This window comes from Anopheles cruzii, chromosome 3 (assembly GCF_943734635.1).
Source record: "Anopheles cruzii chromosome 3, idAnoCruzAS_RS32_06, whole genome shotgun sequence".
In the NCBI taxonomy this organism is placed as follows: domain Eukaryota; kingdom Metazoa; phylum Arthropoda; class Insecta; order Diptera; family Culicidae; genus Anopheles; species Anopheles cruzii.
Window position 1 is genome coordinate 23,902,689 of NC_069145.1, and position 14,043 is coordinate 23,916,731.

Here is a 14,043-nt window from a genome sequence, read left to right on the forward strand (position 1 = left end):
CCATGGAACGCGAATGAAACGCGATACAGTTTCCCTTGCCGATGCCCGCTGCCCTTCGGATGGCTCGGTGGAGTTGAGTTGAAGAAGAAAAAAACATGCATAAAAGCGATAATCCCCAACTTAGAGCTGACCAGCCAGCGAAGCGAGGCGGATGATAAACGGGATTCGGGATCCTTCTTCTTCCAGACCCTTCCGTCGGGCTGTGTTTGCGTGACAATCTTCAAACAGTCCTCCACACTGCACCCTACAGACGTGCTCCGTCCACAGCGACGCATAAGCATCGGTGAAATGGCGACACCATTTGACTCCCGGCGGACCCGAAACAGTCGAAAGATCGATGGGCTTTCGGGTGGTGTTTGGACAGTTGAATGGATGCCGTTAGCCCGGCCTGGGGTGGAAAGGGGTTAGCAAACAAGCAACATTCACAATGTACCGATGCGCGTTCCTCAACGTCCGCCTCGCGGCGTGTAGAAGATGCTCGCAGTTCACTTCTAACGTTCCACCATTTTCCCATCGCAGCGCACGGTATCGGTTTAGACGAAGCTACCGGCCGAGAGTGGTATTTCCTTTTAATTTCTTCCCCAGTGACCGCCACCATGTGCCGTGCCGCTGATTCGTGATTTACCTCGAGTCACGCCGCTTTCTTTTCAAACGCGGAAAAACGGTCAGACCGGTCAAATCTTCCGCGGGGTCGTACGTTGTCAAATGGGGCACGAAAAATGCCAACTAATCGCTACACCCCGGGACAGAGCCCCACGGGGGAACCCACTCAGCCAAGCGGTCCACCTACGCGCGTCTCGGATCCAAATCGTCCGCCCAAAATAAAAACGCATCCAAAAGGGCGACCGGTTATGCGCCAGACGCTCTAAACGCTAATGGGCCCGCTGTCCCCCGAAAAAGCAAGGGTCGAACGAAATCGTAAACTTCGCGGTGCCATCGTAACTCACGGGAAGCGACGGGACCCGCGGCGGAACCAAGCCGATCTTTCCTATCCGGCCACGGAGCCAACCCAAGCCCAAGTACCAGGCACCACAGGCACAGGCCACATAACCTCCGGCTCGCCGGCTAATGGCGCACACCAATTGTTGTCTCCTAACCGAGGGGCGGGGGGTGGGCTCGGGTTGCCGATCGTCAACATTATGATCACCACACGGCACCGCCGTATTTATGCTTGGCCAAGCAAATTCTTCTTTGCTGTGGAAAAAGCAAAAAAATATGGTTCCCCAACATAGAGACTATCGGTTCACGACAACCCGTGCGGGGACTCGTCGTTTGACTCCCAAACCCGACTTAGCGTTTTCTTGTGCGTGGTCTTCGCCCCGCACCGTGGAACCGTGTTCTTCTTTGGCTACGTCTGCCCAACTACGTCTTCTTCTCTCTCTCGCACCCCAGGTTGCCTGGTGGTTCGGTCGTTCCTACTCCGAGCGGGCGCAGGAAAAATTAGAAAAAGCTATTTGAATAAACATAACAAACGCGACGCGCCCGATGGGACGACACGACACAACACAACATAAGCGCATCACTCACGCGCGGGCTCCCCTGGAACTTGGATACAAAAATATGGCAACACGCGCACGCCGACGGAGGGCGTTGCGCATTTCCACCCCAAAAAAAGACATGACACATCGCCCGAACGTGCCGCCATGAAAGATGCATCAGATCAGAGCCGAAAATCAGGCCCAAAGCAAGGCGACTTTGGGGTCGTCGCAAAATGGAAGCTGAAATCAAGGCTGAGCGGCAGAAACGGTGGACGGTGGATAAAGCCAAATCCTGGGCGCGCTTCTACGGTATTCTCGGAGTATCGGGAAGAAGTATGATAGAAGACGGAAGGTTCCACTCGCGCAACCCCATTTATCATCCATCCGTCCGTCCATCGGGGTCCTCCAATGCAAGTTCTGAATTCCTGTTTGGCCCTGCTTCTTTTTGGGGGGGGGGGGGCAGCTTCACTTTTGCTGTTTGTTATCATCTCCGGTGTGCTCTCGATAGTCCGCTTTGACTGCTTATTGATTCCTTTTTTCTGTTCTAGTATTCCTTTTGCATATTTGCCTCACTTCTTTATGGTTCTAATGAGGTCCATCATCTTGGTCCCGGCCAGTTTGTTTGCAATTTTATACCCACCGTGGTCCTCTTTTTGGTTGCGTTTTCTTTTTTCTGTGCCGCCAATTCCTAATGTTTGCCAATAGTTTCACTGTGCTCGTTCTTGTGTCGTGTTGTGTTTGGAAGCTTTATTAAAGCCCCGATCACCTTTGTTCACTTCACACAGCCCCGAGCTCGGCGGAGCAGACTTTGTTTGGACATCGCACCAACATAAAATGGAAAGAAATTTTATTAACAGCTGCTAGCGTCTAGATGATGCTCGTCGAGACTGCTGGCCGAGCTGGATCGAAACGGAGCGCGCCGATAGAGCAATAGTCTCCGGCCCGCAATATTAATGCTCACACCAATAAAGCACGAGTACCGTTTCTCTTTTTATGGACCATTTCGCGCCGTAGTACGTCTTCATTTTTAGCACTTTGAAAATTGTTGGGTGTACACTCAAAGTAGTAAGATATTCAAAGGGCGCTAGTTTTAGTACTGATTCAACGAGGGTCAATAATGAGTAAGCGTCAGTGAGTAAGTCATAATAATGAGTAAGTTAGACAGTACAGATCATTAGCTTTCCTGCATTTTTACTGTTTACAAGGTTTTATCCGTGAAACCCCGATGTTTTGGAGCTGAGTTCTGCTGCGACACAAAATGCTACTAATTCTGTTGCGATACAATTTCACATTTTACATTTTCATGGTGGGATCGGCTGCGCGTTATCCATCACGAACTGTTGGACGCGCGCCTGGCGGTCAACGCACCCCGCACCTAAAAAACCAAGCCGAAAAGGCCTGAAAGGCCTCACTGTACACCTAAAATATTCTCTGCCCGATCGTGCATGATCGTGCTACACACTGAGCACCCGCATTCACCAAAAGACGATCATCAATTTGTATCGTGATGATCGATTCCCATCGGGCTCGGCGTGGCGCGGCAATTACTTCGGTTGGCTTCACTTGCCTTTTTTTGACCGATCGGTATCATCTGGCCGGCCCAGCAGACCCCTTGCGCGGCGCTATACCGTAAATTGTGCGCCAAACATATTCATATGGCTCCACGCTCCGCACGCTCCGGGGAGACCGGTTCGCCGGAGTCTTCCGCTTTTGTCGGGACGGAACGCTGCGTGGTCGAAGTTCACTCTGTTAGACGAGAGCAGGCAGACCATCGAACCGTCGGCTCTTCATCAGCCCCCCGAAGCTCCATCCGTTCATCCTTTCTCTTCGGCGACCGCGGGAGACCGCGCATTATAATGATTCGCGCTTTGCACGTCTCACTCTACGCGTGGTCGTCCGTCCCTCTTCCGCCGGACAGTCAATCCGTTCCGCCGGTGATGCTCCTTTCTTTTCTATCGTTCTTTTTCGAACCCCTTTTTGCCCGTTTTATGCCGCTCCGGAACAGCCTCTCGCCACCGCCGCCACCACAACCTACACACCGAGGCGTCATTCACACGCCGCGGCCAACGCATCGGCCTGCGCGCAAAAGCGCGCGGGCAGCGTGTTCGCGCAGCTTCAAACCGTAGCCTCTTTTTCACATGGCGTTCCACTCACTGCGGCCCATCCTGCGGGTGTGAAGTGTGCGCGTCCGCGACATGTAATAAAATAATCTGCGGCGGCGGCTAACAAAGTCCCGGCCACACCAACCTGGGGTTCAGGACCGTTCGTGCGCGTTCCGTGGCCGAATGCTAACGACACGGCCGTCGCCGTCGTGTGTCTTGCCGTGCAAGTGTCACGCCGGCGTCTCGTCGGTGGCGTCGTGTGGCACTTAAAATCGAACCGTAGCTCCTTTTTTTTGGGGTGGTTTTCTTGTTTTGGCGAAGTCACTTGCAGCCAATCACTGGGGCCGCGTGCTGGAGGCAGCACCGGACGAGAGATGCAAACTTATGGGCAATAACAATAATCAACCACGGAAAGGCGTAGAGGAAGAAATAGGGAGGAAAAGAAGAAGAGGAAGAAGAAGGAGGTTAACCCTTCTATCAATCGATCGTAGGATCAGCACGGAGCACGGGCACGATCCTTCCTCTTTGTGTGCGACACTTCTTCGCGGAGCGCGCCTACAGTCACCGACAAACGATTCGCGCCACATGCTCCGCGAACCATAAATTTGACACAGACTTCGTTCCGCCCAGAGTGGAGATTCAGCAAACGCCCATTTCTCCCAACTTCTTTTACAGAGCATTAAAGGACCAGGTCCCACCGTTAGTATGGTGACTAAATCAGAATCGACTTCTGCGGACGTGTTCCTTCGCCCAAATCAAATGCTGGTCTGCTCCAGTGCCAAGATGTAACTGTCAAAACCAGGTACAATTTGGCTTTAATATAGATTCCCATGGAAGTCCTATATTGGCTGAGTCAGAACGTCGGAAAGTTCAACGGGAGCCCTTTACGTTATCATTCCTTTTGGGCAGAACTTACTTTTCGGACGCAAACTTTCGGGGCCGCTATCAGGGGGTTGCACAAAAAAATTCCTTGGCGTTTTCGAATAACTTTTTGCACTACTAATACCGCTCGGTACTTTGTAGGTTGGTTGTAGTTGCTTTCGGGTCACGCTTTTTTTCTATTAGTTGGCACGTCTGTTGTTTTGTGGACACAAAAAAAAGGCAAGACACTTATCAATGGCCAAAACGGCGTAACACGCACGCGCGCGAGTGTTTCCGTTACGCTGCCCCTTTGGTCCGAGGGACTTAAGACCCGACCCGCGGTACTATTAGAGCCCTGCGTGGCTGCGAATTATCTGCGCAGCACTGTCAGCCCGACACGCGAAGCGCCATAACGTCGCCAAGCCTCGCCATGGCCCCCGGGGTGGGTTTTGTAGGTCTCCGGCGTAGGCTCGACTAGGCTCGTACGGCGGTGGGGTGATCTAACCACGGTGATCTCCACACCGGAGCGCCTCTGCAGCAGCCCGGGCAGGCGAACGGTCTTAAGGAAATGAGTAAACGTTGCTACAACGGCTCGGAACTATGAGGGGAGACACTGGGAGTGAGTGGGCAGTGCGACTCAACGCGAGAAGGGCTCTCGGACCCACCGCCTCACGATGTGGTGCTGTGTCCATGGGTCGTGAGCATGAATTCGGTTCACTTGCCAGGGATTATACGCTGCACCGACGACGATGTACGCCGGCGACGGAAAGCGTAAAGGAAGGGTGCCTTTGAGGAGGTTTGCGTTAGAGTGGCCGCCAGCGAGCTGCGGCAAAACAAAACGCTCGAAAGCGTATGCAAAACACGGACGGTCTATCATATGGTAATCAATTTCACCGCCCGGACCGGAGAGCGGCCCAAATGGTGCAGTTCGGTTTGACAAGATCATTCGCCATGGTGGGAAATTTATTTCTAGCCCACTTTCGGCGCAATACGACCGCACGACGACACGTTACGACGGTGGTGGTGCCGCAGCATTGGGCAACGAGCGGAGGCCCATCGTAAGCTGTTTCCAATCACCCGAGAAGCGTCGAATTGCAAGCCGGCACCACAATGAACGGTAGCCACACGGTTGGACTGACTGGCTGTAAGTCGACTCTAATCGGACCCAAACACCACCAACATTTGGCCAGTCACCTGCCCTAGAGCGCCTCAAGTCGAATCGTCGAATAAACAGCACCCGGCACAGCAAGCAAACCGGAATCCGGAGTGGCTCTATTTTTCCTCCCTCGACCCCCTCGGATGTGGTGGTAAAACTAGCTTCCACTCAGGGTGTCCTCAAGCGCCAATTCGGGCACCGGAATCCGACTGGGCGATTGGGATACGAAACTTGTTTCGAAAATGGTCCAAATGGCAGGAAACGGGCGCAAGTCGATCGCCGATCACGTCTAGTTCGATCCGAACGGCTCACCTTGGCTCCTATCGCCGGTGGGCTATCTGCTTCGGAAAGATCTGTGACCCAACCGCACCTATCAGGGCCCGGTGACACGGTCATTTGTTTGCTCGCCCCACAGAGAAACGATGATAACAGGGGGAAAACCAATGAAGCCAATTCGATGTTTTTTTTCTGATATTGTGTCAATTCTTGTTCGAGGTGGCCCATCGGGGTAAAACATTTATCAACTGCATCCCTTCGTGTCGTCATTATTGTGTGGCCGCGAAAATCTATCGGAGCGCAACATCTAGGTTCGGTTCGATTTTTGACAAGTTTCGACGCAGAAGGAGATGGAATTTCGGTTCGGGCTTCTTCCTTTAAAATGCACGCGATTGCAAAAACAAGGCTGCCGTCCGTATTGAGTGCACATGGTTCGCCGCCAGTCGCCAACAAGCATAATGGAAAACATCTGTTTAACAAGCGTTAGATAAAAGGCCCCCCAAGGCGGTTTACGTGAAGTACGTAAGATGCGTAAATGTTGCACGTTCTCGAAATGCCGATTTTAATATAAAAATATTTCCAATTTCAGTCCATTTTGGAGCTGTTGCACAATAAGTGTTACTTAATCCCGTTCCTTGTCGTGATGCACCCCAAATTATCAGTGTGACAATTCGTGTAAAGGTCGGTGATAAAAGTGTAGTGTAATAAAATTGTGTTTCAATTTTATTATGGTCGTACATAAAAAGTGAAGCTTGACGCTGCCTCAGGCCGCCACTACTGTCTTGCATATTCATGGCATCGTGAGGACCCATTGGACAGCGCTCCCGATGATCCAGAACGGGAGGTACACTGTTCGAGAAAGACTCATTAAACCCCGAAATGATGGCCACTTTTTGTGGCTAATAATAGCGCGAGCGCAACAGAGGAATGTGTTCAACACGTTTATTGATGGCATGTTAAATTTATTTCTCGTCTTGGCCTCTGGTGCAAGGCGAAGAAAGGCGACTGCAGGCGGACCGAGATCGAATCAAAGTCTCGTGAAATCAGGGAAACCTTCGTCTTGTGTCGTGCGAGAAATGGAAGATGTCCCGTAAATAATGCAAATGTAATAAAGAAGCCATCGCGCGCTCAGCAATGGGCACATAAAGGAAACAATAGAAATGCGTCACCCGTCGATGGAAAGAAGGCCTCCCGCGATGGCAGAAAGCCGAGAAAGGGGTTCAAATATTGACACGGCGTGATGTCCAAATGTTTACTGCATCGAAGCGGCGTGAAATAAGGTTGATAATTTCATTAAAATACCATCATCTTCAGCACCGTTCAGCGGCAGCAACATCATCAGCATCACACACGGTCGTCGGTCGCGGCCAGTCTCCCATAATTCATCGCCAGACGGAGTCGTAATCGTAAAAAACAGAAAACCCCTCACAAAGCAGGCTTCGGGAAGCTGCGACAAAATGGAAAATGAACCCCAACCCGGAAGGCGGTGGAAAGGGCGCTGGGGCCCCTGCGGCGGCGGTGGAGACAGTCTCGTATTTTTATGTTCCCCAGGCCGCCCCAGCGGATCGCCATGATCGGCGGCGCGCGTGATCCTGGAAACCGGCGAAGCCCAAAACTGCGTGGGCCACAATTCGATCGATCGATCGCCCCGTGGTCACGAGCAGCGAGAGCAGCGGCTCGGTTTTGAGGGCAGCCCTCTTGCACTCCTTCTCCCCACGGCTTTCACACCTACTCGTTACTACTCTCCGGCGATTAATATTCATTCCCCGCCCGACCGACCGCCGCCAATCTCCCACGTGATACGAGTTGCACGCTGGCAGGGAGGCACTCCATCCAACTCCGCCCATATGGTGCACCGGTGCACTTTGGAATCGGACGGCGGCCCACACACCGCGAGGCTTGCCGTGGGCTTCCGCCGACCTACTGCTGAGGACATGGAATCGATGGTTAAACTTCGAACCAACGTCCGAATGTCTGCCAACTTACCTCGAACGGAGGAAGATGATGATGATGATGAAGGCACCACACACACACAACGGGTCACAGGACACTTGAGCCTTCCCGCGGCACACACTACTTCATTCGTACGTTCGATTCGATCCTAAATCTACCGCTACCGAGGCCCTAGAGGCCCGACACCTACTCACTACGACACTCTGAGGGGTTGGAAAGGCTTCGGCTAAATCAAAACACTGCCACCGTGCGTGCTCGGCCTGATTCACCAGACACGCTGCATCGCATCACGCGCACCTCCAACCCGTTCCCGATAAACGTAGACCAGCGCCATCGGGACCACTGGGCACTCGTACTGCCCTCTTATCATCGCCGCGGCTTGTCACTGTCCCGGACGACCGCTTATCAGCATTCCGCCGGACCCGGCGGTTCGAGATGTTCACGTGGTCCGTGCTGGAGATGACAGGAGCCGATCGGGGTTTGTTTGTTAACACACTTCTAACGTGCCGTCGTTGCGACTTCCTTAACCCACAACTAGCTCAGCTGCCGCTGGTGGGTGGTCGCCTACTCCAAGGCCACCGCGGCTTCCCGTGTGGCCGAACAGGGGTCGAAGCGGTCAACACTCGGGGTGCCTCTTCCCAGGGTGGTCGTCTGCAGAGTAGTAATTTACACTTTCCGACCCATCCCTCGGACCACCGCAATTTGCATTTACAATTCCGTGTTCGTCGTTCGTTTTGCAATCAAACCTTCCAGCGGAAACCAACCGGACGATACAATGGCCACGGAACACCGTGCCGTTCCAAACGTGGAAATCGGCAATCGGAAACTCCTTTTTCGTCTCGGGCCGGCGTTGCCTTTCGTTCAATATTTGCACTGCCGGTGCCGGATTGGTCTACGGGGCCGTGGCAGTCACACGTGGGGTGGGGAAGAACCGCTATCCTCCCGCTCCCGGTTTGCGTGCGGAACTTTTGCGGCTCCAAGCCGCCACGACAAAATGCGAACTTTGCGATGCAGCAAGCTGTAGTTCTGGACGAGTTCTGCCGCCCGTCGTCGTCCTATCTGGAATGCCGCAGTGGCGCTCTGCGTTGGGGTGTTGGCAGTTGGGGCGAACCAATGCCACAATTTTGCTGAACCTTGTGTCCACCGGAAGGGGGAGGGACACGCAAATCCGAGGCACTCGCACACGCGGCCGCCTGTGGTGGCACGCAAGAAAGTTGAACAAGAAGTGGGAAAAAAAACAACAACAACACACGCAAAACACGAACGTCCTGTGCGTAAACGGGTGGCGGGGGGGTGGTCACTTTTTTCGGGTGGGTTGTTCACTTTTTTCACGGGATAAAATCATAACACTGCGCCAAGTTCACGACCATCACGCACACGCAACGAGAACGGTAGCGATGGACGAATGAAATGAAAAAAACATCACCAGCCATCCAGAATCAATGCCCGGACCCGAGGAAAAACGGAAAATGCACGGAAAACGCGACGCACGGACTTACCGCGCAACGGTGTTGATTCCTCGGTGGTTCGGCGAAGACTTCGAAAATACAAGCTACGTGTTGTCGGTGGTTACCATGATGCACTATGGGGAAAGGTGGTCATAAACAATCTTTAAAAAGTGAGGCTTTTAGTTGTATTTTCCTAAAATAGTTAGCTATGAGCGAGTCGAATTTATAGTCTTCCGAGAAGTCATCTGGAAAAGTCGAAAGAGTGATAATAATTACTCTTATAATATTTCCTTAAAAATACCTTTTTAAATTGAACTTAAGCGAAGATTTTCTTATCATGGAGGAAAATATTAATCGCGATATCGCGATTGGTCATGTTCTTAATCAAGTAGATAATATCGGTTTCAGTTTGGATGAAGAAATAGACTAATAAGTACTCGTACTCTATCAAACGTTTGAATAATAGTTCATGGTTTGGATACTTCGGTTGGTAAAAATTATTAGCTAAAAAGTTCCCACAAACCCAATGTGTAAAGCTCCTCGATCATTTTATATCCTTTTTTACACTTCGCAGCAGAAATTCGATATTTGCAGCCGATTATGCACTAAAACATTTTAGTGTCATGCAGATTGCATAGCTCAGGCGTTTAATTACCTTAAAATAACGAAAAAATGTTATTTACTATACTTGAATGCGTGTGTTACACCAAAAATGTTGAATTTCATCAAAACACATGCAAAGAAAAGAAAAACGTTGAAAAAGTCCGTAGATTCTTCACAAACAAACTATGTCCGCCTTATAATACAAATTCCCCACTGTGTGATGATTCGTGACCGGGCTGCCAGTTGATCAAAATGTCGGAGGACTGGTTAAAATTAAAATTTTGTATCAACGATCTTTAAGTATGCTATCATTAACACATGTTTTCAATTGATTCTTGATTGATTAAGTAATATTGCATAGTAGTATTTCGTATCATTATTCGAAATCATTACTTAAACTCTCACTCTTAAATTATCATTCTCACTCTTAAATTATCATTCTCACTCTTCTCACTTTGGAGGGACATTCTCTCACTTTGCCCGAATGCTCCCGAACATTTCCGATTTTTCAGTGTGAAATTGGAAAAAATTTAAACTAATTTACATAATTATTGCAAAAGAAAACGACACTTTTAAGCAAAATACATCTACCAACCTTGAACCACGCACTGACAGCTGGCTTTTGTGCATTCCGCAGATGCAGCTGTCAAAAAACATGTGAGCGATGCCGTCTTTTCAGCAGGCCGTGCTGTTGTGCAGTTGTGCGGAGCTTCCCCGTCTTAGCAAAAATTGAGTGTGGAACCATTTTCCAGGTACGTTATGGTGTTAATTTCTCTCCCATCGCACGACGAACCGTGCGTGTCCCCGTAGATCAAGTTTGAGTTCGTACAACAGCCGATAGCATCCGTGGCATCTCTCGCCCTGGTTCCGTCTTCTCGGTGGTTCGATAGTTGTGCCACGATTGAACGAGACAGACGGGGATGGAAAATTTTTGACATTTCCCATTGCGGCACAAAGAATTGCAACGATTGCAGCGGAGTGCATGAATGCACACCTGCGTATATTGGTCGGCCGGGCGATTTATGAAAATTATTCAATCAAACACAAAACCCTCATTCTAATACATGTGACTGTCTGCTTCCCGTTATATTTAGGTGTAACCCAACCCTCCTCCAATAACCGCACAATGGCACCGGACAAGAAGCAGAAAGGTCGCAACAAGAAAAGCATCCCGGTGCAGAACGTGAAGCGCGATGAGAAGAAGATCGCCAACGGTGGCACAAACGGTGCCGCCGCTTCGTCGGCCGAAATGACCGAAGAAGGTATGGTAACCTCAATCAGTCGAACCAGAAAGCTCGTTTAGGCTGATTTTTGGGTTTTTTGGTGTTTTCTTCCATCGCTACAGAGGCACTGTGCGCGAAGCTGGACGAGGAGGCACGGATCAACGCGGAAGCGCGCGCCTGCACCGGTACGCTGGCCGTGCATCCGCGCTCGCGTGACATCAAGTTTAGCAACTTTTCAATCACGTTCTTCGGCTGTGAAATGCTGCAGGATACGATGCTGGAGCTGAACTGCGGTCGGCGGTACGGGTTGCTCGGGGCGAACGGATGCGGCAAGTCGTCGCTCCTGTCCGTGCTCGGTAACCGCGAGGTGGCGATTCCGGATCACATCGACATATTCCACCTGACCCGTGAAATACCGGCCAGCACGAAAAGTGCCCTTCAGTGCGTGATGGAAGTGGACGAGGAGCGTATCAAGCTGGAGAAGATGGCCGACGAGCTGGTCGACCAAGAGGACGATGAGGCGCAGGAACAGCTGATGGACATCTACGACCGATTGGACGAGATGTCGGCCGATCAGGCGGAAGCGAAAGCGTCCCGAATTCTGCACGGTCTCGGTTTCTCGAAGGAAATGCAGGCAAAGGCGGCCAAGGAATTCTCCGGTGGCTGGCGGATGCGAATTGCGCTCGCCCGTGCCCTGTACGTGAAGCCGCACCTGCTACTGCTGGATGAACCGACCAACCATCTCGATCTGGACGCGTGCGTGTGGCTGGAGGAGGAACTCAAGACGTACAAGCGCATCCTGGTGATCATCTCGCACTCGCAGGACTTCCTGAACGGCGTCTGCACCAACATCATCCATCTGACGCAGCGGCGGCTTAAGTACTACACCGGTAACTACGAGCAGTTTGTCAAGACGCGCCTCGAGCTGCTGGAGAACCAGATGAAGCAATACAACTGGGAGCAGGATCAGATCGCACACATGAAGAACTACATCGCCCGGTTCGGACACGGTTCGGCCAAGCTCGCCCGGCAAGCGCAGTCCAAAGAGAAAACGCTCGCCAAGATGGTGGCCCAGGGCCTGACGGAGAAGGCGATCGATGAGAAGCAGCTAAACTTTTGTTTCCCCTCGTGCGGCACCATTCCGCCGCCGGTGATCATGGTGCAGAACGTCAGCTTCCGGTACAATGACTCCACGCCGCACATCTACAAGAACCTCGAGTTCGGAATCGATCTGGACACCCGGTTGGCGCTGGTGGGGCCGAACGGTGCCGGCAAGAGTACGCTGCTGAAGCTGCTGTACGGCGATCTGGTGCCGACGTCCGGGATGATTCGCAAGAACTCGCACTTGCGCATCGCCCGGTACCATCAGCATCTGCACGAGCTGCTCGACATGGACGCCAGCCCGCTGGACTACATGCTGAAGTCGTTCCCGGAGGTGGTGGAGCGAGAGGAAATGCGCAAAATCATCGGCCGTTACGGGCTGACGGGCCGCCAGCAAGTGTGCCCGATTCGGCAGCTCTCCGATGGGCAGCGGTGTCGTGTCGTGTTCGCGTATCTCGCCTGGAAGAAACCGCACCTGCTGCTGCTGGACGAACCGACCAACCATTTGGACATGGAGACGATCGATGCCTTAGCCGAAGCGATCAACGATTTCGAGGGTGGCCTCGTGCTCGTTAGCCACGACTTCCGGCTCATCAACCAGGTCGCGGAGGAGATCTGGGTGTGTGAGAAGGGTACCGTCACCAAGTGGAACGGCGGTATCCTCGACTACAAGGAGCACCTCAAGAAGAAGATCGACAAGGAGGCTCGCATCAACAGTACCCCACCGCCGGTGGCCGGAAAATGAAACCGAGAATCTGGTAAGCGATCGTCGACCGACCGAGTGATCTTCGATCCGTTCCGCTGAACCGCGAGCCAGCCATCAAGCGCGGATTGCGGGGGAAGCCTTCTGAAACCGAATGATAATTGATTTCATCGCCCAACTATTCGCAAAACCCCAAAACGAGGCAGACTGCTTCCAGTCGTCCACTTCATCACCACTCCGTTCATCGAAATTTGCAGGAGGATCATCAAATGGTTGTTGTTCCGAATGATCGAGCGTCGTCGCCTTTAAGCTCGTTCTATGTCACTCACGTGTTTGGGATCCGGGGCTGGATCACCAGTACCATTACCCCCCCTATGCATGGCCACCGGCGTTGCTTATATGGAGCGGTCCAGTAGGCGTTTGTTGAGCTTGATCGATTGTTGAACAGAAAAGAAAATAGGATTTACAACTTAAACAGCACTAGACCACAGGATAACCCAGCTTAGAAACAAAACGAAATTAAGGAAAAAAAACGTAACAACTCAATAAATTTTTATAGCCAATAAAACAAACGCAACTCCTTCTGCAAATCGAAAGCGAAAGCGACAGCTGTAAACCAATCCTTTCCACTACTGCTATTGTGAACCAAAAACCCTTGGCTAACGAATTTCTGTTCTCGGAGGCAGAAAAGGCGAAGGCCAACAGCGAACAAGAACACTGCATACGTTGTAATTGGTAATTTATTGAACTGTGTATTGCTCTACTGTGGTTTATTTTAATCTACCTTATACACCTACCTAAACACACTGATATGGTATCGCAATAAAGTGTATCCAATTATCATTTTTCTCTTTTCTCTTCAATTCACTTCTTTCAATCGTTCGTTGTAAGTCATTAGAAGCGGACAAACAATTGAAAGAATCGATTTGTTCAATTTCTTTTCGTTACGACGATGACCTCGTGCATTGGCACAAGTACACTAGCGATCCGCTTTTATTCGATTATTGTCGATCAATTGGCGATAGCTCTCATTCAGACTCCTTCTAGAGTTTACATTTTTGCAGGGAACCCTTCCGTTAGTTTCCTTGTTTTGCCAAAAGAACAACTGCGCGTAATGAATAGTATTTTCTATTACTTTT

General features: G+C 51.2%; 1 protein-coding gene across 1 annotated transcript; it reads left to right on the top strand.

Moving 5' to 3' along the window:
* Positions 1-10,527: 10,527 nt before the first annotated feature.
* LOC128274342 (ATP-binding cassette sub-family F member 2) lies at positions 10,528-13,747 on the top strand. Its single transcript, XM_053012505.1, has 3 exons — positions 10,528-10,629; positions 10,972-11,139; positions 11,223-13,747. Exons 2-3 carry the CDS (start codon positions 11,004-11,006, stop codon positions 12,944-12,946), a joined length of 1,860 nt encoding a protein of 619 aa, XP_052868465.1. The 5' UTR covers positions 10,528-10,629; positions 10,972-11,003; the 3' UTR covers positions 12,947-13,747.
* The last annotated feature ends 296 nt before the right edge of the window (positions 13,748-14,043 follow it).